Here is a 25,019-nt window from a genome sequence, read left to right on the forward strand (position 1 = left end):
AACATTAATGGCGAGTACATCACTCACCTTCGGTTTGCCGCCGATATTGTGGTCGAAGACCTTAATCGAGTTTCCCAACAGGTAGGCCTGAGGATGAACATGGACAAAACGAAGCTTATGTCGAATGTCCATGTTGCGCCCTACCCAGTTTCAGTTGGGAGCTCAATTCTCGAGATTGTCGACAAGTATGTCTACCTCGGACAAACGATCCAGCTAGGTAGGTCCAATTTCGAGAAGGAGGTCAATCGTCGAATCCAACTCGGCTGGGCAGCGTTCGGGAAACTACGCAACATCTTTTCGTCCAAAATACCTCAATGCCTGAAGACTAGAGTGTATAACCAATGTGTGTTACCAGTGATAACTTATGGCTCGGAAACGTGGCCTCTCACTATAGGCCTTATACAGAAGCTCAAAGTTGCACAGCGTGCTATGGAGAGGGCTATGCTTGGTGTTTCTTTGCGAGATCGAATCAGAAATGAGGAGATCCGTAAACGAACCAAAGTCGCTGACATAGCCCGACGGATTAGCAAGCTGAAGTGGCAATGGGCAGGGCACATAGTAGGTACGCAGAACTGACGGCCGATGGGGCAGAAAGGTTCAGGAATGGAGGCCGCGTACCGGAAAACGCAGTGTGGGACGTCCACCTACAAGGTGGACTGACGACATCGTAAAGGTAGCAGAGAAGCGCTGGACGCAGGCCGCTACCAATCGATCAACATAGAAAGCATTGGGGGAGGCCTATGTTCAGCAGTGGACGTCCTATGGCTGAAATGATGATGATGATGATGATGATGAGTCGTTAATAAATGAACAAATAGTAGCAGCTAGTCCTAGGGTTGGATGCATCATGATTATTTTTGGTTTTAACATAGGGTAATATAGTTTGTTGATGAAGTTTAGATTCTACCAAGTTGAACCACCAACTAAACTCCTTACATCACTACGGACACCAATTTGTGTTGCGCAGACCAACAAAATGTCGAAAGAAAGTGAGCGCAACGTGCGCTACGCTGGTGGTAGGCGACAGTGTTGCTCGCGGTCCTCGCCTCAACACCCGCCGCGCGATTCATTCGCGTCGCTCATTCACGCGCGTTTTATTTTTAAAACGCGCGATTCAAAGTTTTGAATTAAGAATGTTTTGAGTTCCAATTTTTTTTTTTTTTATGTCACATAAAAGTTTAATAAATGAAGTTACAATGACTTCTAAGATGGATTTGCTCCAGGAAGGAGATGCTGGCTCGCGATCTTTAGCCGCTCGCCACATAAGTGTTGGTAATACTGTTACGGGATTGAACAATGGAGTCAATACAACACTTCTTTGTCATAGTTACAGTGTTCAACCCGACTTCGGGTCTTACTTAGCAGGTAAGATATTGGGATTCCGGAAAGATGTCTTCAAGAAAGAAGTTGGGTCAAGGCTAACAACTTAACTTTCTACTATGCACGCCCATGTAAAGGATGTTGTAGTGGACTGACTTTCAACACTAATAAAATAACTATTTTGGCCATAAAATGTTGTTCTAAACGAGTGCTTCAATTACCTGTAATGCATAAATAGGAAGTTATTATTCCTAAGTATGTATTGTTCTGCCAAATATTAATGATTATGATGAAAAAATACTGCACAACATTGAATAATTTTTTCATTAGATGGCACTTTCATTGTTTTCATAATGAAAGATCAACCAAACGTAAGAGTTACACTCAGCCATTATTAAAGGCCACCTTCCTCCTTTCCCTGGATTATCTGTTAGAGATCACTTCCTATCAATAAGATCCTCTATTATAACTTTACAAGAAAAATGTACTTAGTATTATTGTACGTAGGATCATACGTATAATAATACTTAGGTACATTTTTTCAAGCATCTGTTTTAGTTTCAAGTACCTACCTTTATGTGTGTTTTCTATTTGTTTACAATGTGATAGAAGAGAGATCCCTTGCCAAAATATTGCTATACTTACTTAGTTGTAATCCTACTGTAATGTAAACATGCAATGCCCTTATTACCCGACTGCGCCAGAATGGGTTATGATTTTTAATTTGTTGCCGTCAGAAATAGTAAGTAGTTGTAACTACTTGCATTATACAGGGTGTCCCAAAATTAGCACGTCACACTGACACTGGAGGTAGTTGTGATGAGTTTTGAAATATGACTAATATTAGTTATTTTAAAAAATGGACTTAATATACTTGTAAAAATAAAATAACAACCCACAGCGTGACTTACACCTACAGTTACACCTGAAAACGTCCCAGTAGTCCCAGCCCAGCAGCGGGACGTAAAGGCTCACTTATGAGTTATGTATTGCTCTAAGGACCACCCCTGAATTTAATTAACATTTTTTTTAATCCCCAACGAGGAAGCTCTTAGCCTGTATCTGTGATGACAAAGTGCTTTTAAAAAAGTAGGTATATTTCAAAATGCTATTAAATTAGCAAAAATATTTCATGCTGTCTTAAAATTAGGTACAACTTGGTAATTTACCTACTCTACCTTCTAAATAGATTGGGTAGAATCTAGCCGGACCATAAAGGTATTGCATTCGCCAGCAAGCTTTACCATTCCATTACTATGCTTAGACAACTTACTCAACCAGTCTGGTCATTGATCTTTGCAATATTTGCCAATAGTCCATAAAGGCTAATTGGTCCTAAGTAAGAACATAGAGTAAAGAATAGTAAAAATCCCCGATTGTAATCAATGTTTGTTTTGCATGATTGCCTGTGGGGTAAAATAATAATATTTCCCTCTATTATTATGGTCAGTCAAGGTTGTATATTTTTAAGGAAATGGTTTCGATTGTGAGGGGTTGTGCCTCAAATATACTTACTTCCCAAATTCAATATTCTCAAGGTACCTACTATTTCATATAAAATATGGTACCTATTTACTTAGACAATGATTTGGGGTTTCGTTTTTAAAGTTTTGGCTAAAAACTCTACATTCTAATCATGGCCAAGAGGGTTACAAAATATTACCACACAACACAAAGAATTAGCAAATAAAATGTGCGTTACGGCTTAAATATGCAGTGGTGGTATAATAATCATGGTACATTGACTTCATGAGTTTATATGTTACTCATGGATTCAACTTTCTAAAGTTACCAAACGCATATGTGCGTATTATAATATGCCTTGAGATTAGTTCTTAAGTGATAATATTTTGCTATGAGTCAGAATAATATAAGCATTAAAGACGTTGTGAAAACTTGAGCAATATTTAATTTGCTATTAAAATACCGAGTTGAGTAATTTTGAATTACGCATTATAAAACTTTACTCTCGAAATTGACTTTTTGATGAACCTTTTCCGTTGGTAAATGCTTTTTAACCCTGAGAAGTCCGCCTGTAAACGAATTACACCCGTTTTTAAAAAGCTCTATACTTACATACGTGTTTTAACTTCCGCGGTCACTGTAATGTAAGTAGACGACATCGTATTTTTTCGGTCATGGTAAACGTGTCGCAAGTGCAGGGTATTTATTTCGACTGCAGACAAAACATTTTTTTATGAAATCGGTCCTTTAGCTCATGTAGAGTCTAAAGCTGATCTTATTAAACATGCGAATTGCGAACAGATTTCTACAACCTGATAAAGAGCCAGGCGGTTAGATTTATTAATACTTAGTAGACACTGGTAATAGGTACGGCCTTGGTGCAAAAGACTAGTTAATTTCAATGTTAATTAAAACCAATTGTCCGTTAATTCCATTTATAAAAGGCACGAGGGCCTCATGCAAGATTTTATCACAAATTATTGTAATTTGACCCATATTAACATTTTATATGAATTAAACGTGAGCTATTCGTATTTCTTTGTTACTGGTGGAACTCAACCCACTATACTGGACCATAAATATCAAAAACCAGTGAGATGCCTACACAAAAGTTGTCACAACACAACAAAACAAAATGGTAGAGTCAATCCTTATAAAAGCTAAAACAACATTTCATTTTCTATGAATTAACATAATATTCAGTAACTAACGGCTTTTTGACCATCCACTCTCCAGTCTGTTGCACTAAGTATATTAGTAAAGTCGCTTTGTCCAAATTGGTCCAAATCTAATGACATTGTCAGGTTGCAGATCGATTGCAGCAAAAACGTTTTTGCTCGATAAATATAAGTCATAAATGAGTCAATTATTTTTAAACCAATTGATATGATAGAGTGGTCTGTCTGGCTATCGTTGCTACACGGATAACAAAACGACCTCAAAAGGTCAGAAAGGTTGACTCTGGCTGAACTTCCTTGTTGTGGTAAGAATTAAATCTTCTTCATAAAATTGAGTCTCCATATTTAAAATACTGATTAACTGCCTGGTGGTTCGCTTAACATCAGCTGCCATTGCAGTTTCGAATCCCTCTGCGAGCAATTTGTCTGAAAAGCTTATGCATGAGCTTGCTCTACCATAGAATACTTAATTGACTCTACTAAGTTTGGGACAAGGTTAATAGTTTGGTTGAAATAATAAACATTAGCTGTTATTGACAAGTATCGATCAATACAGAAAGCATAACGTAGCCAAACTTGGTGGGACACCCAAGCTCTTCATTTTGTGTGCACCAGCTGGAAATTGAATGTCGGACGTCCGGGTACCGAGTTCGACTCTTCAACACGCGAACTACAATTAATTTGACGCACCACACAGTGCAAGTGGTATAGTCATTTTCAGCCATAGTATATCCACTGCTGAACATAGGCCTCCCCCAATGACTTCCACATCGCACGGTTGGTAGCGGCCTGCATCCAGCGCCTTCCTGCTACCTTTATCAAGTCGTAGGTCCATCTTGTGGGTGGACGTACCACGCTGCGTTTTCCGGTACGCGGCCAGAACCTTGCTGCCAATAAGAATAGTAAACAACTTAAAAACACTATATAGAAAACTCTAAAGATACATAATAATGTATGCGAGCATGATTGTATTGTGCGGGAATCAAATACGCGACCTAGCAGCTGAATTTTCAACCTCAGCGCCAAATCGGTCAATACTTAAGTAATAAACTTTTTTTTTTATTTTCAGCTTTGGACAGCTACGCATTATGGCTCTGGGTATCCGGGTTCCTGATACTGCTAGCGATATGCGGACTCTACGTCCTCACGCTGCGCTCTGTCTGGCGCCATTCCCGAGACGCTGTCATGAATGTGGCCGTAGTGCTCGCCGTCTACCCGGTATGTTACATTTCCGTATCTATTTTTGTGTGGACGTTACAATACGTCAGTCATGTGCGTAATAGGACTAATAGCTAATTAGAAACACATCGTAATCTATAGAAAATATGTTACACACGACTTCTTGGAATTCGCCTATCAGACACAGTTCTTAGAAAAGCTTTGATCGTCTATATTTATATTCTCTGGTATTGTTCTTTGACTTTAATTCCGAAGATTTATTAGCAGATTTAACCTTCGCGTGGACTATCTAGCCCAGTAGAATTAGATTTTAAATCGGAAATAATTCCTACAAAAGATTTTATTGCTTTAATGGCTTCATTGGTTGCCCATTAAGACTCTCCTAGGTTTTCGACTTCGACAGAGTTGTGCTTAAGAGCGTTTACGCGAAGCGCGGCGTTTCAAGGGGCATCATTGGAAATGATTCGCGCGCGGCGTTTTTTAATAGTTTTCAAATGTTTATAGCAAAACAATAACAATGAATTAAATATCGTTTCAAAGTAAATATTTTAAAGAAGATGTTGTTTTATTATATTAAGCTATTTTTATGTTGAATAAAGGAAGAATATTGGTGAAAAAATCACTTTGATTTTTGGGTATTTCACGTTCTTTTAATTTGTGATTTCTTATTGTAAAATGCTTAAATCTAAAAATTTTCTCAGATAACTATTTGCCCAAGGATCTATGCTATAGGATATAAATGTTTGTTAAATCGTTTTCACAGTATTTTTATAAAAATTTCAGCTTGTAAACTGACGCTAAAGTGGAAATTTACAAAACCTGTGTGGACTTATCTTGATAGAATTCTTAAATACTAAACTAATCGCAATATTTTCTCAATTAACTATTTAGACGATGAAATTGCCTAACTATTTATGCCTATAACATATTTGTAGTATTACTGGTTAATGATTGTAACGAGTTGAAAAAGTACTGTTTTTGCGCCAAACAAACAAACAAAAAACTCTTCGACGTTTTAATATGAACTTGTTGTTGTTGATTTTTGGCGTCGAACCTTAGACCAGGCATACGGCTAGGCAATGTAGTCGTGCAGGAAGATATAAGGAAAAGGGGAAGCCACAGTAGGTAACACAGAGTCGTTCAGGTAAGTGCCAGGAAGAGGTGCAACAACCGCAGTTAAGGAACGGCTGGGACGAACAAGGATAGGCGCATCCAGCTCGTAAGCCTTGATAGGGTTACACTGGTTGAGGCGCTCCTTTTCAAGACTTGGAAGCCTGCGGGTAACGAGCCATTGGACGTGGGGAGGGTCATTAATTATACACATATTTTCTACTTTGCCGAACATTTGCACGGTTTGTTCAAAACATATGAATTTGGTCTTATTTAATGCAGGATTAAATGCCCTTCAACCGTTAGGAAGAACACTCTTCGATAGGGTAAGTCCTTTACGCGGTATAACCAGAAAACCTAAAAAGCGCCCCTTTCGGGGGCCCCCACCACTTAAGCACAACTCCGTCGAAGTCGAAAACCTAGGAGAGTCTTTATGGGCAACTAATGAAGCCATTAAAGCACTAAAATCTTTATTAGGAATTATTTCCGATTTAATCCATTTTTGTGTTTAATTCTACTGGCCTAATCGGATTGTATTAACAATTTACATTCCAACATAAGATATTACGTCGATGCAATCAAATGGCGGGGGTGTTGTAAAAACTGGTTCTATTTTTTGATTATCAATTATATTTTAAACATTGGTACAAGTTTCAACTGTAATACAAAGTTTTTATAGACATATAACATGTGGTTGAGCAAATTATAATTAGTATTTTATTACGTTACAACGTATAGATATTAATTTATCGGTTCGAAAGTGCACCAAAGCACACAAAATAGTAAGCTACATTCGTGTAACGCTGGCGATTAATTTATTATTATTAAGTAATTGTGATTTATTAATCCAATCCAATAACAACAATGAACATTCAGTTGATTAATAATATTGTGCGTAAAAAATGGGAAAGTTACACACATTCTTGTTAGGTATTAGAAGAGCTCTACATTAAACTTATACTTAGATATAAAGAAGTTTCTCACTAGGATTGAACAGGGTCTTTATATGTTTTTCCTTTCGGAACAGTGATTTACCAGATCCGTCTTGAACAGGTAAATAACTAAGTTAGTGGGTTACGAGTTGTTATTAACTTAACATGAGAGAGTAATACCGTGGGTCATTGTTGCGTAAACATGACGCGCGTTTCGCAATGGCCGCACCGACGAGCCCCAATCCGCGGGCATTCCTCGACTTTGCTTCTTTAACGAAAACACTTGTGAAACACTAACTTTTTCCTGCTTTTACCTAGGTTATGATTAATGACAGCGTTGTTTTATAAAAATCTGCCAGTCGTTTTTGTTGCTTCAGGAGTTTCATACCTAGGTACATACTACATGTACGTAAGTACATCCTTACAAACTTTCGCGCGTATAAAATTAATAGCATAGATACTTAGCTATTGAATAAGTGGTAATATTAGTAACTAAATTGACATCGAGATGATGACACATAGACTTTTCGATACCTAGCTTTTAAGCCGATCCCGAAACTATTAGCTTTGTCGGTTATTCAGGGTATTTTTCAAGGCTAATGAGCAGCCCTGCCAATATGCCACACTTGTTTGTTGTAGGCCCTTAAGGGTAGGTAAATTTAATTATAGTAGAACTTACAATAACAATTTTTGTGTAAGCTAGAGCTGAACTTTTTCAAATTCATTCACAAATGAACGTGGTCGTTATTAATTAACAACAGTAATTTAATCAACGTACGAGTAACGTTCATATTTAACCCGTTAAGTTAATTACTGAATTGACTGAAACCAATTAAGTATTTGATCAGTAATTATCTAACGAAGCTAATTTTAATTATCTTAGTACTCAGCAAGAATTATCATTTTCAAGGCATTGGTGGCATTGTTTTAAGTAGGTACTTAGCTAATGCTATGCAAATACAGTATTTTTATTTGCAATTTGAAGCCTTGATTGGTTGTACTTGACCAGCTGAGCAATACTTGCACAGAATTCAATGGTTAGCCATTTGTATGCCGTGGGAGCTGTCTTTGCGAAACACTGGAGCTAGGACAATATTAAGTAGGCTAGTTCAACTTTAGCCCCTTGTTTTGTTTTTAAACTAAACATTTTTTACACTCAAAGGCAAAAATTCTAAGGCTGGGTTGCACCATCTTACTTTAACTTTAACAGACGTCAAAAATCTGTCAAAGTTCATACAAAAGGCATCGGTTATTGTTAAAATTACGGTGAAAGTTAGGTGGTGCAAAAAGTTGACCTAAAACGGAGGTACCTTTGTGATTTATTGAAATGATTCGTTATTCCCTCGAAAATAAATGTCCAATGTTTTATGAACCTACGTTAAAACTTAAACACGGCAACAATATTAATTGTTACAATCAACCAAGCCTTAAAGTGGCACACGGCGCAAAATTACAAAATATGAAAATAATTATGAGAAACTAATTACCGTTACAACACCATGGCTTCTACACATGCGTGTGCTTTGGAAATACACAGAGCGCCCATAGACACCGGCATTAATGTAAATTAAGACACCATAGGCGAAACTAAATACCTAAAAGCTTGTAAAAAGGTGGGTATTAGCTAAACTGTTTCAGTATACTGGCTGAACTGTTTCAGTATCCTCAATATTGTTTTAATCTTCTTCTTTCTCAAATTACTAGAGACGTAGACAGTCTAACGTCAACGGTATTCCGGTTTCCAGTTTTTATTGGTTCGTACTCGTATGTAGAGTTGTTAAAACCGTACCGTACCGTTTACGCACGCGTAAGTTTACCAAAATACTTAATTCATTAAGAATTTTCTTGGTCTTGTACTGTTGAATGTATATTTTGAAACCCTTGCTGATAGGTATTTTAAGTTATTTGTGTTAGTAATAACGTAACGGATACTGCGAAGTGTGAACGGATAACGATACGGATCGCTCCAAAAGGGATTGCGGCCTTGGGTGTTCCGTCCTTTTACAAACACCTTCGGGCTAGAAAATACCTGCTATGCTATTGTTATTCTTTAAACATGGTAGGACTTATTCATAAATATTGCAAATGAATGGTTCTGTATTTTTTGCCGAAATTTATGTAGAGAGAGCACTTTTGTATAGAATAAGGTGCTATTGTTTTGAATTTAAGAGCACAACCATTTGTTATTCAAATAAGTTTTTTTTAAAAAAGAGCTCTTTTATTTTAAAACTGTAAAAACTATTTCTAAGGATAAGTAGCTATTGTTCTTATTATTTTTATTTTACTAGCATCCCATACTTTATTATACCGAGCCCTAAAGAAAGTTATCGTTGCAATGAGATTTTAGTTTTCCTTAATTTTTAAATATTTTAGAGCATTGCAATCAGCTTTTATAAACTTCTAGTTATCTGCATGGAAAATGCCACAGAACTCTGATGTAATATGATTACCGCGATTCACGTTACGTGGTGCGTAGGAAAGTTACTTACAGTAACTACTTTTTACAGATTTCCATATAAATGGCTAAATTATATGCTTAATAATGGTTATAAGAAAAGCCTTTTGTTTTCATTTAAATAAATAACTTACTTTAAGTCGCTAAAGATGTCTTATTTTATTTTATTTTATTTTATTTTATTTTATTTAGGATAACAAACAATTGTACAATTTAGATATGCAGTAAAGTTATACATCGACATTTAGTTATTGTACAACCCGCACCGCTATCCCCATCTTACAAACATGCTTTGCCTCTTTGCACCACTAGCTGATTTATGGAAATGAACAGAACAATCAGTGGAGCCCACGGCCACGGATATTCCCACAAATCATTTAAATTGGAATTTTCCAAGTGAACAGAGTTATTTATATAAACAGTCAGACAGTTAACACAGCATAATAATATTTTATAACAATATTCTGATTTAAACAATGAATTTAATTTAATTAAATGAGATCTATCAGTTTTACTATTGAAAATCCACTAGGTTTACTGTTCAAAATCTGAGTACAAAATTTAACAAAATTATAAAATTATAAATTTTACAATCCTTAGGTTTAATTCAGGTAGCTAAGTATATTAAATTAAGACATAAATTCCTCCAATTTAAGACGTACTTCCTTTTTAAAAGCTATTGGCGTAAGTTTAAACAAATCTATATCTGTAAAATATGTATTGTATGACTCCATAAGACGATGAAGTGGGGCACGCTTTCCGGCATTAGTTCGACATGATCTAGGCATAAATAAACGATGTACATGAGTGTCACGGATACGTTGAGACCGGCTAGGGACGCGATAATGCAATTGATTAGTTAGTTCATTACAGTCAAGTTTATTTTGACAAATATTAAACAATACACCTTGGTCTAAAGAATGTCTCCTAGCCTCGAGCGACGCGAGTGAGAACTTCTGCAACAGTACTTCATAAGAGGATTTCGCATGAAAACATTTGTAATTAGTAGTTTTAAGGAATTTGCGTTGCACACGTTCTAACTGATCTACATATTTAGCGTAGAGAGGGTTCCAGATGACACTTGCATATTCCAACTGAGACCTGACCAGTGATTTATATAAAAGAAGATAGGTTGATGCCTTTTTAAAGTTACTGCTAGCTCTTACAACAAAGCCAAACATCTGGAATGCCTTACTCACAACAGTAGAAATATGAACATCAAAATGTAGCTTAGAATCGATAAGCAGGCCTAGATCCTTTATAATAGAAACATTTTCTAGGCCAGTGTAACACAATTGATAGTTAAAGTTGATGGTTGACCTTTTTTTTGTAAAGGTTATGGTTTTGCATTTAGCGAGACTTAGGTGCAGCTTATTACTATCACAGTACGCAGACAGACGGTCCAAGTCCTCTTGAAGCTTTTCGCAGTCACGTATGGATTCAATTCTCCTATAAACCTTGAGGTCGTCAGCGTAGAGTACAAATTGAGAATTTCTGAAGCACATATCTATGTCATTTACAAACAAAACAAACAAAAATGGTCCTAGGATTGAGCCTTGAGCCACTCCAGACGTGACATTCAGCTGATTAGAGGAGTAACCATTTATTACCACTTTCTGAGTTCTATTCTCAATATATGACAGGAACCAGCGAAGCAGATTTCCACGTATTCCATTGTAAGCAATCTTTTGTAGTAAGATGCGGTGGTCCACCTTATCGAAAGCTTTACAGAAATCTGTGTAAACCGCATCTACTTGTGTTCTTTTGTCCATACTTTCAAACAAAAAGTTAGTATAAATCAAAAGGTTGCTTACAGTGGAGCGACCCTTCACAAAACCATGCTGCTGGGGGATGATAAGATTGTGAATTTGCGGATAAACAACATTATGAACCAGCTTTTCGAGTACCTTTGTTAGTGTCGATAGAAGAGAAATAGGGCGATAATTTGTGACGTCACATTTGTTACCACTTTTAAATATGGGTGTTATGTTTGCTGTTTTCCATAGCTGAGGTACGACTCCCTCCCTTAGACTTTTATTATAAAGTATAAAGAGGGGTTCACTTATGGACTCGGCTGTGAGTTTTAAGAAAAGTGGTGGAATGTTGTCAGGTCCCGTACTCTTTGTGACATCTAACGACTCAAGTGCGCTCGTGATAGTACTTTTCGTTATATGAATGTTGCAAATACTTACGTTATTTACAGACGATGACTGTAAGTCATTCAGATCCAAGTTATCAATGCTACCTGTTTCATACACTGATCCAAAAAAGTTTGAGAAATAGTCACATATTGTTACTGGGTCATCAGATTCGTTTTCATTAAATTTGATTAAATTAGGTATTCCAGCCTTCTGCCTACGGTTATTGATATATTTCCAGAATGTTTTCAGATCCCTTTGTATGTGGTGTTCTACTTTTCCTATATATTCATTAAAACATTTTTTACTTAGCTTCTTAAACCTACGTCTAAGAATGGTAAATTCATTATAATCAGCCAAGTTACCGTACTTTTTCCAATGTGTCCAAGCCCTATCTTTGTTTTTGAATATATGTTTTAGTGGATTTGAAAACCAAACAGGAAATTCATTACTTTTTACGGGTCTCATTGGTATGTGTTTTTTAATAATTTCATAAATTTTTTCATAAAAAGCATTTACCGCTATATCAGTAGGTAAATCCCTCAACATCAAGTCCTAGTCTATGCTATCAATATCCTGATTGATATTGGTATAATTTCCCTCTGCAAAACGATATTTTGGTGTTGAATATCTTGGCAGTGGCTTATGCAGTTGATTGACACTTGTCAATGTCAAAAATGGTGGATGTAAACAATCAATAGGGACCAGAAATGTAGATGGGCATTCACATGTGCATGCATCAGCATTAGATATGCACAGATCTAATATGCGACCCATGTTATTAACCAAGCCGTTATGCTGCCTACCATTAATTACTGATAGAAAATTACTAAAATATTTGTAGAGGTTTGTATTGCAACTTTCTAAACGGATGGTGTATATGTTACGGTTAATGTGATAAATTGAAAATTATTAATAATAACCGGTTATTATGAATAATCACCGACAGTCGCGGTAAAAGTGATAAATTAATCACATTTAACAGTGATTATTTAACAATTCAACCTTAGTACTAACAAATTTCGTAAAAGAGAACAACATCTTGTGTACGTGCTCGTGTACAGCCAAACTGTTGAACGTTTTGATATCATATATTAATATAATTTGGCATAATGAGTTTGGAATGTTTCTTGCATAATATAACTTTTCCATGATGCCTATAACATAATGTTTTGATTTAAAGTGAAAAATAGGTTAAGGTGCGGCGGGGGTGGCCCTTGGGCCATCCCTAAGCCGCCTATTTAGTTTTATACACACATAAATGACCTCATATTAATCACATTTACCAAATCATGCGGTAATTATTCATAATAACCGGCGATTATTCATAATTTTCACATTTATCACTTTGACCGTAACATATATATGAGGGCTTGTTTCATGCCAGTCTAGCTTAGATAAATTAAAGTCTCCAAGTATGTAAAATTGATCTATTCTACTAAGGTAAACGGCTACTAGTTCGTGATAGTACGTAAGTTCGTAAGTTTTTTTTCTAGCTCAAATAATAAGCAAATGGAATATTATTTATAAAAATTCTTCATTACTACAAAAACTCTATTATTTAAGCTATCTAAAAAACCAAGTACCAACATTGTGGCGCCAAAAATGAGAGCAATACGAAGCTTCAAACTCTCAGAGAGCCAAAAACAGCCGTGCGGCTTGCAAAAGTTGCTCTCACCGTAAGGTTAGCGCTCCAACTTCTTAAGCTTATAAAAAGGCGAAGGAACGTCCATTTAAATAAAACTTGTAATAGTGGTTTCATGTGTTCCTTGACAATTGATTTGGCTTAAAAAAAAGTTATATGAAAACGTAGAATTCCTTTAAAATTGCGATTAATTGACTCACGAAATAGCGTACATATTATTTTTCGGGTGTCCCCTATTTCGTGACACTACCGATTCAAGGATATTATGGATAACATTTTGATGCTTGGTTTTTAAATAATTATTTATGATAATTTAAATGTAAGTTATGAAACAAATAATGCATTTATTTAAGTTTCTCATGACCTAAATTCGGTATATGTTTCGTTCACTAGAATTTATATGACACGAGTTTGAAGTTCACGTATATGACCAATTTTAAGATAAATTAGCATAAGTAGTACCAGCATAATTTTGGTTTTATTTCGATTTGTTTTATTTATCTTTGTTTATTTGTATTGTATATGGGATAGATAATAGTTAATTGACACATTTTGACAATAATCCATGAATTTTACTTGGGGAATTTGGAATAATCAGTATCACGAAACAAGGAACCGTATTATTGTTACTTTTTTCCAAGTTCGTGATATATAAATGTATGGTGTTAGGTACTTTTATGACACACACCATTAAAGAAATCGACATATTTTTTAGTTTTTAATACTTACCTACCTAAGAAATTAATTAATTACTTACTTTTTATTATGAGTCATTGGCGTATCTGGGGTTATTTTCAGGGGGGGGGGCTACTCTCACTTGAATCAGCTCCAGGGGTGGGATTATGGGGAGAAGGGGGGGGGATACAAATCAAATTTTTATGGGTACGAAGGGGGGGGGGGGGGGTAAGTCCCCCCACATTTCTAATGGTTAATATAAATATTTTCACATATCGCTTAGAAATAACAAATCAAAATTTTATGGGTACGAGGGGGGGGGTGAGTTCCCCCCCCCCCCCTACATTTCTAATGGTTATATAAATATTTTTACATGTTGTTAGAATTAACAAATCAAAATATTATTCTAGACTCACATTATTTCTTATGAATATTTCAGGTAACATATCGTGAATTTCACATAATTATTTTATTCTAAATTTTTATTATCGTTTTTAAATTTATTACACCCTTAATCATTATTAAAATATCCTAACTGTATGCATAAAACCTTATCCCGAAATAGGGGACATGAGTTCACGAACTTAGAAACAGAGCAAAATTTTGTCACGAAACAGGATACAAACAAGAGGTCTGCAGAACAATTAATATAAAAAAAAGTTCAAACTATATAACTATAAATTATGTATTAACTTACTGTCAAAAGACCAAAGTTTAGCATTCAAAAGCTTTCATACTGATATCATGCTTGGTTATTTTTAAATAAAATGTTAAAGTCGTAAGAGCCTTAATATACCGAAGTAGGGGGCACTTACCTTACTAGTAATCTTTCCTTGTAAGGCATCAATAAATGATATGTAGGTAGTGTAATTTAAATTAGGAGGAAGGTACATACCGCAGATTATGATCCTCTATCGATGTCTATTTGTTTGGGGTTTTCTGGTAGTTTTGTCAATTAACCGCCCGATCATAATGACGCGGGTGTCGAAGTACAAAATAACGTGTTTTATTATGTGAAGGTAAACGGAGATTCTTTGAATTATTGTGTCTTTTGTGACTGGTAGTTGAAAATCCATTCCATAAATGTTTTATTTTCATTAATAATACCACGAAATACTTTGTTGGAAGCCTAATGGTGGCATATAAAGTCTGCCATCAGGGTAGCCTTGTTTTCTGTGGTTACAGCCTATACATAGAGCCTATACTTCATTATTATTATCTTGGTAGAGTTCATTTTGTCATCATTCTGCCTTATTTTTTTACTCTATTAGGATTTTACGAGAGTCCGATTCTATTCTTTTCCAAGTTTCCAACAATACCAACGACTAGCGGAACTCAATTCTCATGCTGATGTTGCAAAGGCGTTCTTGTTTCCTCTATCGATTCTCTTATGCCCATTTTCACCTTCTTTCCCTTATTTTTAAGTTATCCCTGTGAAAACAAAATTCCTGTTATGTGTTACCCTAGGGGTCACTTAAAAATTAGGGAATGATGGTGAAAACGGGCATTATTAATCTACTGATTTAATCTAAAATCTAGTGCCCTTGGAATATAAAGTAACTAATCAAATGAAATAGCGAACAAGCCCAAGGACTACTTTTTATTACGCCCTTAAGAAGAAATGGTATCATCACCATCGGCTATTTGTAAGTCCGGCCACCGCTGTAGTGTGGGGAATGTAGGGCAAATCCTTTAGCCGAGAAGGTCATGCTCCTGTAGTGAAGACTACAAGTACCTAAATGACGTGATGATGATGATGATGATAGTTTTGTAAACAACGTTATTTATTTCTATTAAATGTGTTTTCAGGTAGTAGCGGCGTCAGCATACATAACTACAGTGGTGCCCCGAGCGACGCTGGTGTGCGAAGCCATCGCGCAGCAAGCAGTCATGTTCGGGATGTACCACTTCTACTGCATGATCATTGATGATTGCGGCGGTGTTGATAAGCTCGTCAGGTACTTTTCAATATTACTTACGATTAGTCATCATTTCAAAGCGAACTTAAGTATTTGTTGTACGGTCAACAGCACGTCAACGTAAACACTGTGGTATCTTACGTAGTTGCGATACGGGCGACTTTGCAACGAAAATGTATAGCTTGATGTGCTGTCGACTGTACCAACTTATTTAAAATCAGATTAGCACAAAACCGCTCTAATCTAGTTTATGTCTGCATCTCGTATCTGATACAGTACCTGTTTAAACTAAAACGAACCCGATTTTGATAATGATTTCAAGGTAACGCCTATCAGCAGCATTTAATGATTAAATAAGGATATTGTCTCGACCGGTACTTTAAAAAAATAATTAGATTAAGATAAGATGTATTTGCAAGATGAGTGTCAATAATTCAATATTACACTATTTGCGGAACTTACGGCATACAATAGTTCAAAGTAGACTGGCTCGAGCGAGACTCGAGACCCAGAGTCAGGTTAAAAAAGTTCTCGTAGTTGGGCAAAGATTTTATCATAAAGTAAGGGCAGTTCAACCGTAAAGGGGGATTGTATGGAAATCAAGGTCGAACTTGACTTTGTTAACACTGTTTCCGTGATGTCGTAAAGTGTGTTAATCACGACATACACGCGACGTTCGTGAAAAATAATTACAGCAGATAAATTCCGATTTGTGACAGTTATTATTAAGTTTTTTTTATAATTAGGGATCTACTAGTTACAGTCGTAAGAGGCGACGAACAATTATTTAAAGCAGTGGTTCTTAACCGGTGATCCGCGAACCACTGGTGGTCCCTGGAGGCATTCCAAGTGGTCCACGAAGACATCGTAATAAACAAGTGACGTGACGTGATGAGTCGAGTCAACACAACGCAAACGGCGCACAGTGGGCGAGAAATCGACCTCTCCTTTTATAGGATTTTGAAAAAAATATATGTGGTCCCTGACAACACAGAAATTTGGTAAAATGGTCCCTCGTGACTTAAAGGTTAAGAACCATTGATTTAAAGACATAATTAAGCCATTAAGGCTTCCCCAACTCGTCTCTCCAGCGCGGCAGCGAGCCTAATAGAGTAGCTCAAATCCCATCTTTTGCCTCTGGTAAATAAGCTAGTGTCGTCCTCCTGCTATGGAGACTACAAAATGACAATGTCGATGATGATGATATTTTAATTATTCGCAGGCAAGCAGGCGACTGTTATCTGGAGACAAGGGTCCCTCCTTGTTGCTGCTGGCCATGCTGCGTTATTCCTCGACCGCGTCTTCAGAGGTAAGATTATAGATTCTGTAAAGATTTAAGAAGGTACATTGAACAAACATAACCTAAAAAGAACTTAGACTCTACTAACCGGACCAAACATTAGACTTCTTATTAACATGCTAGTTAGTGCCCCTAATGTTTAACGATAATGATATTGTACTAAGCAAGATCCTAAACACAACACTTAATGTGTATTTTGTTTCTGAAAATAAAACATAGCTCACGTAACGCCTTACTTCATTAAACAAAGTGTCGAATTGTGTTCGATACAAATTTCGAAGTGATGAAAAGGCAATTAATGTTCCAATACTTCAAATCTAATTATTCATTTACCAAGGGACATCGAAGGTACTATTGCGATGACGTCAAATTCCATTACTTCGGAAGTCTATTTAATTATGATGAAAAGTAGTAATCCATTTACATGGACACCTTTCCAAATGAATGCGTACACCTTTACGATTCGATACGATCGAGTGTGATCATCGCTTTATAACAACACGATGGGTTTTGGTACTTACACCTAATTGCCTTTCAGAATGGGTATTTGGATAGGGTTGTTTGCTAGAGGCGAGGCTGGTTTAACACACCCGTGGGACTTTGTCAAACACAATGATTAACATCGATATCTCCTATCTTAGTTATTAGACTATCAGCCTTATCTAATCTGGTTGTTTTACTAATGGGAAGTACCTACATGAATCTAATGGAGTTTTTTTTACTGGATCTTTATTATTTCAGGCGCAATATTCTCCGGCTACGTTATCTCGTAGTTCAGATGCCGATAATTCAAGGAATCATCTACATCATCATCCTCCTCATTTGGGTAGAAGACATGGTAAGTGGAAACTTTGTTTCCAAAAAGCAGAAAGACAGATCCCTAATTATAAGCAAAATAGAAAGATCCGAATACTTACCTACTTACTTACTGATAAAATTTATTTCTGTTTGTTATCCACTTGAGAATTAAACTTACTGATTTATCTGATTATGGAACATAGCTCAGTTCATAGATAGACCCATGACTGAAGTAAAATATTTTCTAGAAGTCATTGAAATTATGATTCATTCCAAATCTTAACGTGATTAACATTCAATTGAAATGGTGAATCATTCACAATTCTTGAAATTACTAGAAGCAAGCTATGCAAAAGTTGCCTTATTCTTTAATCTATAGGGAAAAGCAATTGATAAAATGACTTATTCTTCCAGATGCTGTACATCCGCAGTCTCCCGTTCTTCCAGCCGTTCGTAGTCGCGTCCATCCTGACCGGCATCTGGGGGGTGACGATGTCCGTCAAAGCCGCCGAGGCGTCCGGTCTCCGTCCGAAGCCGAAATTTTTCGCGCTGCAGCTCGCGCTTCTGATCGTGAAGCTTCAGTGCGGCATCATAAGGTTCCTGCCGCGGGCCTTCACGATGCCCTGCCTCATGTCAGTGAATCCCACCGTGTTTGTCAATCGTAAGTCGAAAATCTTTAAATTTACTTTTGCTCCTAAATTAGTTTGTGACGGATACAATTTCGCAATGGGTTGGGTTACCTAATTATCGCTTCAAAGCTTCAAAGAGCATAAACTATTGCGTACGAAAAAAGACGAAGTAAAGTGATTACGGAATTAAAATTGTCACAAATGTTACTTTGTCTAGAAGATTATCTTACAATCTTGTGGTCCTATTGTGTGCCTATGCAAGATTGTGTGAATAAAGCGCATAAGAAATTACAAATCGTCGCTCTGCTTGCAAATGGAATCTAAACAAAGAATTTGTCTGCAACCACATTTTAAAAGAATTCGTTTTTATGGAAGAGCAAAGTTTGCATTATCATTCTATCTGCATTGTCGAGTTATTTAAATGGTTCGAGGGTGCATAACTTATAGTAGGTCATGTCTATGACCTCAATAAGACTTGCATCGGGTAGGTTTTCTGTAGTTCTAGAAAGATCTGTAAACACATCCGATAAAATACGAAATTCAGATTAACGGTTCTAACTACTCAAACAAGTGCATTTAGTAAATCAAGCATTTTGTTTTATCCAGTGCTGCAGAACAGCTTGACCCTCGTGGAGATGCTTCTCCTGTCTGCGCTGGCCTGGCGCCTGTACAGCGGCCCCCCGTCTCGAGCCGGGAAGGTCCAGCACGCAGTCATCGCCACCGTGGATGACAGCATCTTCGACGTCAAGTCCATCAAGGACAGCTTGGATTCCAAGTCTTTTAAAGGGAAACACGACAAGTGAACGACAGAAAATCTCTCAGAGATATGATAATTTTTGTGATTGTAATTTTTATTGGATGTTGTCAGATTGAAAATCTAGATGTGTTTTTGTCCAAATTGTAGAAATTGTATGTATTGCACGATGACAGTGAGTTCTTTGATAGTGTTTATTTATAGATATTGTTAGATATTAAGAGGCTAACATGTATGATGTAAGTCAAAAGATTGGAAAAACCAGTAATAATAAACATTAATAATGTTTAATTAAATTAAACATAAGTCGCTGGCGATCTTGATGTACCTGATTATTGTTATTATGTAATGAATGTTTAAATGAATACAGATTCTTTGAATTGAAATAGAGTCTCTTATTTAGTTACACCAATTTATTCAAATTATAAAATTTTACGTAATACATACGAGTAAGTACATTATTTATTAGCCAATTTAAGTACAACACCGAATAAAAGATACTACTTACATTGATAGCAGGTGTCAAATCTTTCTGAACTTTTCAATGTAGGTAAGTAGGTATTCACAATTTATTGAGATTGATTATCTACTTGTTCATTCTGGGTTTCTTCTTCCTCATTTTTATCCTCGCTTTCTTCTGATGGCGTGCCGGCACGGGAGCTCTCAGACCCATAAATGTTGTGGAGTTCCTCCAACTTGTAATGTATCTTGACGCCCTTGCTCGTCGTTTTATTGACTTTGTTCACCAAACATTTAGTTTGTTCTTCCAACCTTTTCAATCGAATGTCTCTTGCAGCAAATCGTGCTTCGTGGTCAATATCACTGGATGTAGATGGTTCCTGATCATCTATTTCAGTCTTTGAACCTTGCGTATCTTCATTAGCTATTTCATTAACATCTACACCCTCTCCTCTAACATTGTGAAGTGTTTCTAGCTTGTCACTGAGTTCTTGGCCTGTATGCAACGTGTGATTAATGTTTTCAATTACTTTGGAACATTCTTTCTCTAAATTTTCAAACCTTTGGTCTTTTTTGACCAACCGCTCATCCTGCTTCTTAACGTTTTCTAAAATGGCTTTAAAATCAACAGTACTTGTGTTTGGCGTCTCATAAACGGAACTAGATGATTGGGTTTCTGAACACTCGCATTGTTGTGACACATCTTCACTCGAAGCCGAATCTGTATCGTTAACATTTGCAGACTCTGATTTGTTACTTTCCTCTTCAATTTCTTCATTCTTGATGATTACTTCAACATCGTCTGTGTTCGGTTCTTGTGTTGATTGATCATTTTTGCTATCCGTGATTGATAAGTCTTCTTCGTTCTTATGATGAGATGAACTATCTGGTTCTCTGCTAGATCGGGGTTTCAAAATGTGATCTAAAGTACTATTAATTTGTTCACCCAACTTACTCGTCAACTTGACCTTTTGCAAAAGATTTGCACTGTTCTTTTCTAAATTTTCGAGTTTTTGATCTTTGTTAGCTAACCTTTCATTTTGTCGTTTTATGTTTTTAAGGATTTCTGCCGGGTCAATGAGATTTTGTGAAGCACTTGGTGCAATAATACCTGCAACTTCAGTACTGGTCCCCGGAAGATCAATTTTGACAACATTTGCGTTATCATGATCCCGCGATGCCGACGCTGACTCTTCAATATACGAATCATTAGTAATATCGCCAACTTCGTCTTCCGTTTCTTCACATAAAACTTCACTTTTTGGACCATTTTCACTGTGACTGTCGTCTTGTGTATCAAGAGGCAAATCTGCAACATCCAGCATATCACTAGCAGGGTCTTCTCTTTCTGCTGCTAAGTTGAAATCCGTGCTGGAGTCTATTATAGTTTCAAACGATTTCTTAAGTTTTCTCTTGCATCTGATTGGGGGCTCTGTTACATATTCACTCTCATCGTTTGATTCTGAAGATTCGTCAGAAGGTCTTTCATCACTGTATCCACTTTCTGCTGAATTGTTGAACGCCGGTGATCCCGTTTTTCGGCTAGAAAATTCGGCTCTAAGTTTCCTCCAATCTTTTTCGGATTGAGTATTTTTTTCACGAGCTTGTTCCCATTTTTCTCTACAATATTCAAGTTCCTCTTTCAGTTCATTCAACAGTTTTCTCTTTTGTTGTAACTCATATTTTAGAATCTTCTCATGCGTGTGTAGCTGGTGATGGTGGCGGCGTAATCTCCCAACAACGTGCCACGTTTTACCCAGTTCAGTGGTGACTAAACAAAGTCGGCGTTCTTGTTCTTCTAAGCGAGTCTCTAGATGCGAGTTTAGTTGCTTCATGCGGTTAACTTCTTTAATCAGCGCCAGTTTCTCAACAATTAGATCCTGAAAAGACAAAGGCACACTATAATTAAAATACTTATGTGTGGTAAAATATAATTGTCTTCAACGTTTGATGTTTTAAGTGTTTAACTCAAACAATTTTGGCATTGAACCAATTCACATTGTTGGCTTTTTTATGTGGTGCAACACAAAACGTATTGGTCATGATTTTTATTTTATTTTTGGACGCTCTGTTTTACTTCTCTTGATCATGACTCACATTGCATTATCATCATCATAGGACATAAATGAATTCAACATTAATAGGTTTAACAATTCATTGCGTTGTGTAATCATCACTTACTTTTAATCTGATGTAAGTCTGACTAACGCTTGGCACTAGTACAGGTCCAGATTTCGTTTCTACAGATTTGTAGCATGTTGTGACTTTTTCTTCGGTGTTTGGATCAGCCACGCTTTGGTGACTCAAAAGTTCCATGAGGACCCGCCACACTTTAGGCAAATTTTGGACAATTTCTTCAGCTGTTGTAGAACTGGACTTATCTGTAATTAGAACATTATTTTTTTTATAACTTGGTTACTAGCTCTATTTAGAAAATGACGATCATGATCACAATTTGAATAAGTATTAAAGGTAGGTATATAAGAATGACTATAGTTACCTAAGTCTTCTTCTGAAGTTTCCTGTTGCGTACTCAGATTGACGCTGTCAAGCTGAGACTCTTCTGGTTCCTCTTGTTCTTCATCTCCTTCGTCAACTTGACAAACTAACTCTAACAAAAGTTTAGGCAACGCGGTGGAGGCTTCAGCGTCGTTTTCTCTTTCAGCCATTTGAGTTAGGATACCATGATTTTCTTCAAGGCGATGCACCAACTTGTCGAGGTCCTTTTTTGTTTTATATCCCAAAAGCACTTCGGAAAAAAGCTGAGGAAAAATAAAAATAATGTAGGTAAGTAAGTAACTATTTGAACATTGCATTGCAACATGCCTAACGCAGAAAGCTCTTCCATAATAAGTTTAAATAATCGTATTCTTAATTTCATGATTGGATGACGCTATCGGGTGGTAGCGTCTTAGAACTTCAGGACACGGTTTTTTTCTGCCAGAAGGCGGTGATACCTATGGTGTAAAAGATGATGACCGGAAATTACTTCTAAAGTAGTTCATGTACATTTCGTGAATCAATCTAATTACCTTGTTGACAACCATCATTTCAGCTCTCAAACCCAGTGATTCATCTTGGCAAACACTTATTTGATTGTTTTTGTTTTGGATTGTTTCAATTAGCGCTTCGATTTTGTCTTCAAGTTCTTTAACTTTTTCCGATAAGTTTTTAGTCCTGAAAAAGAAGGTTCATAAAATAAGAAAAATAATTAAGTTGTTTACTTAGATTCGTACCTATTCGTATTATTAAAAGAGGCTTGATTAATAAGATTATTAGGTAAGTAGGTATTTGTATTTGCTTACTTGTTAACTTCCGCTTGGTTCAGCAGTTTTTGTTCTTCCAGATCCCGAACTAGATTCACTCTAGTGACTTCAGCGAGACGAGCCCTCTCCTCATAGAGTCCTCGGAGAGTGCGAATGTTTTGTAACTGCCTTTCGTACTCTTGCCTTAGGTCTGTTGATAACATGCTAGCTTCTCTATCAGCCAATGATTTTTCAATTTCACTTAATTTTTCTTTTAGCTGAAAGAATCACATGAAAAGCATTCTTGAACAAAATCTACTGATCTAGAATGTGGTTAAATTTTAAAAACAATCGGCATCTGATCGCGTAACATTTAAGTAATGTCGTTTGATAATGATGATGATGATGATGTCATAATATGTCTACCTAATACCTATTCATTGATAAATGTAGATGAGAGTCATGAAATCATGATTGATCTGATGACGAGGGTTCCTGCATCGATTGTTGACTGTACGTTTGGCGTATTGACAAGATTTAGTGCCAACGAAACGACAGCGTCATGTTGCGTCGCGGTCCCTGACCGACCGGGGCACATGGCTCTTCTAGGTCGTTGTCTCTGCAGTTTCTAGAGCTTGGAAAACTTTTACTCAGTTAGGTACCTTCGATTTCCTGCCTCAAATTATACCTAAGTTCAATTTAAAGGATAAATCTACGTACCTCATTAAGTTGCTGTTCACGAATTGCAATCATTGTTTTGCTTACAGAAACCACTTCCTTGAGTGCACTGATCTGCTTCATAGATTCTATGTTTTGTGAATTCAAATCTGCTATATCGGAGTACGCGTTCTGAAGAGTATTGTTAGATTCAGCTAAATCTTTTCTCAACTTGTTGTTGTTTGATTTCAAACTTTCAAATTCTTCTTTCATCTGTGTTATAGTACCAATGAGATCTGAATCTTGACTGGAACTCAATAGATCATCAGGTATCTCGATATTATGTTTCAGCAAAAGTTCTCGAAGTAATTTGTTGGTTTGCACTAATTCCAGTTTAGACTGCTTTTCACTGTTTAAAGACTTCTCTAATTCTTCTTTTTCAGCTCTGTGTCTAGCAAGAATTTGTTTTCTTTGTTCTCTTTTGATGTTGAGTTGTTTCTTGAATTCTATCATTTCTTCTTCTTTAGTTTTTGCACGAGCTTCATCAGTAACAGTTTCCACATAATCTTCATCGATGTTGGCGTTTTCCTTAGTATCATGGGAGCCGCTTGGATTGTCCATTGTTTCACTTTCACTCATGACGTCTGCGTCGTGTTCTCTCGCCGAAGTATTACTGAGAACGCTTCCCATTTTGGAATACTTTTATAAACAAGTCACACTTTCATCCGCGCAAAATCAAACCGCGATGCGTAATTTGAAATTAGGTACCGAGCAATATGTTTTTAATAAGACAAAGAACTGTCGACTGTGGGATCAACAGGAGCGTGCGGCAGCGCAGACGGTTCCCGAAATAGCTCCCCCGTCAGTTTCAGCGGTGCGCCAGCGCAAGTATGTTCAATATCGCCACGAAGCGAGCGCACTATTCGACGAATCTCTGTCAATATTTTATTTTTATTCAGGTTATTTCTGACATTGCGTGATCTTGTGAAACCTGAGGTTTTTTGTAATGATAATATTTAACTACTATTTTGCTAGTTTGTTGTACTCGTAGATAAGATAGTTTTTCTGAGCTCCTACTAAGTTATCTTCATTATTACAGTAGATAAATTTAGATATTAGTATTACTTAGGTTTATATGTAGATATTCACTGAAAATTATTGT

The 25,019-nt window shown here is 36.5% G+C and overlaps 2 protein-coding genes across 2 annotated transcripts; one reads left to right on the top strand and one right to left on the bottom strand.

The window, feature by feature from the left end:
- Window positions 1-1,057: 1,057 nt before the first annotated feature.
- Window positions 1,058-19,882, top strand: LOC135078052 (organic solute transporter alpha-like protein). The gene is made up of 7 exons (XM_063972611.1): window positions 1,058-1,365; window positions 5,032-5,180; window positions 15,906-16,054; window positions 17,238-17,324; window positions 18,057-18,153; window positions 18,528-18,774; window positions 19,349-19,882. Exons 1-7 carry the CDS (start codon window positions 1,164-1,166, stop codon window positions 19,543-19,545), a joined length of 1,128 nt encoding a protein of 375 aa, XP_063828681.1. The 5' UTR covers window positions 1,058-1,163; the 3' UTR covers window positions 19,546-19,882.
- Window positions 19,629-24,742, bottom strand: LOC135078051 (uncharacterized). Its single transcript, XM_063972610.1, has 6 exons — window positions 23,921-24,742; window positions 23,261-23,478; window positions 22,988-23,132; window positions 22,456-22,717; window positions 22,137-22,336; window positions 19,629-21,835 (listed from the first exon to the last, which is right to left on the bottom strand). Exons 1-6 carry the CDS (start codon window positions 24,545-24,547, stop codon window positions 20,066-20,068), a joined length of 3,222 nt encoding a protein of 1,073 aa, XP_063828680.1. The 5' UTR covers window positions 24,548-24,742; the 3' UTR covers window positions 19,629-20,065.
- Between the last annotated feature and the right edge of the window lie 277 nt (window positions 24,743-25,019).

This window comes from Ostrinia nubilalis, chromosome 14 (assembly GCF_963855985.1).
Source record: "Ostrinia nubilalis chromosome 14, ilOstNubi1.1, whole genome shotgun sequence".
NCBI classification, from domain to species: Eukaryota; Metazoa; Arthropoda; class Insecta; order Lepidoptera; family Crambidae; genus Ostrinia; species Ostrinia nubilalis.

Excerpts from the sequence above, each read along its gene's own strand:
- LOC135078052 (XM_063972611.1), top strand. The coding sequence starts at position 1,164 with ATGTCACATAAAAGTTTAATAAATGAAGTTACAATGACTTCTAAGATG. Across the intron at positions 16,055-17,237 it reads GGTGTTGATAAGCTCGTCAG|GCAAGCAGGCGACTGTTATC; the intron begins GTACTTTTCAAT and ends AATTATTCGCAG. Across the intron at positions 17,325-18,056 it reads CCTCGACCGCGTCTTCAGAG|GCGCAATATTCTCCGGCTAC; the intron begins GTAAGATTATAG and ends TTATTATTTCAG.
- LOC135078051 (XM_063972610.1), bottom strand. The coding sequence starts at position 24,547 with ATGGGAAGCGTTCTCAGTAATACTTCGGCGAGAGAACACGACGCAGAC. Across the intron at positions 22,337-22,455 it reads AACTTCAGAAGAAGACTTAG|ATAAGTCCAGTTCTACAACA; the intron begins GTAACTATAGTC and ends TTCTAATTACAG. Across the intron at positions 21,836-22,136 it reads AGACTTACATCAGATTAAAA|GATCTAATTGTTGAGAAACT; the intron begins GTAAGTGATGAT and ends TTGTCTTTTCAG.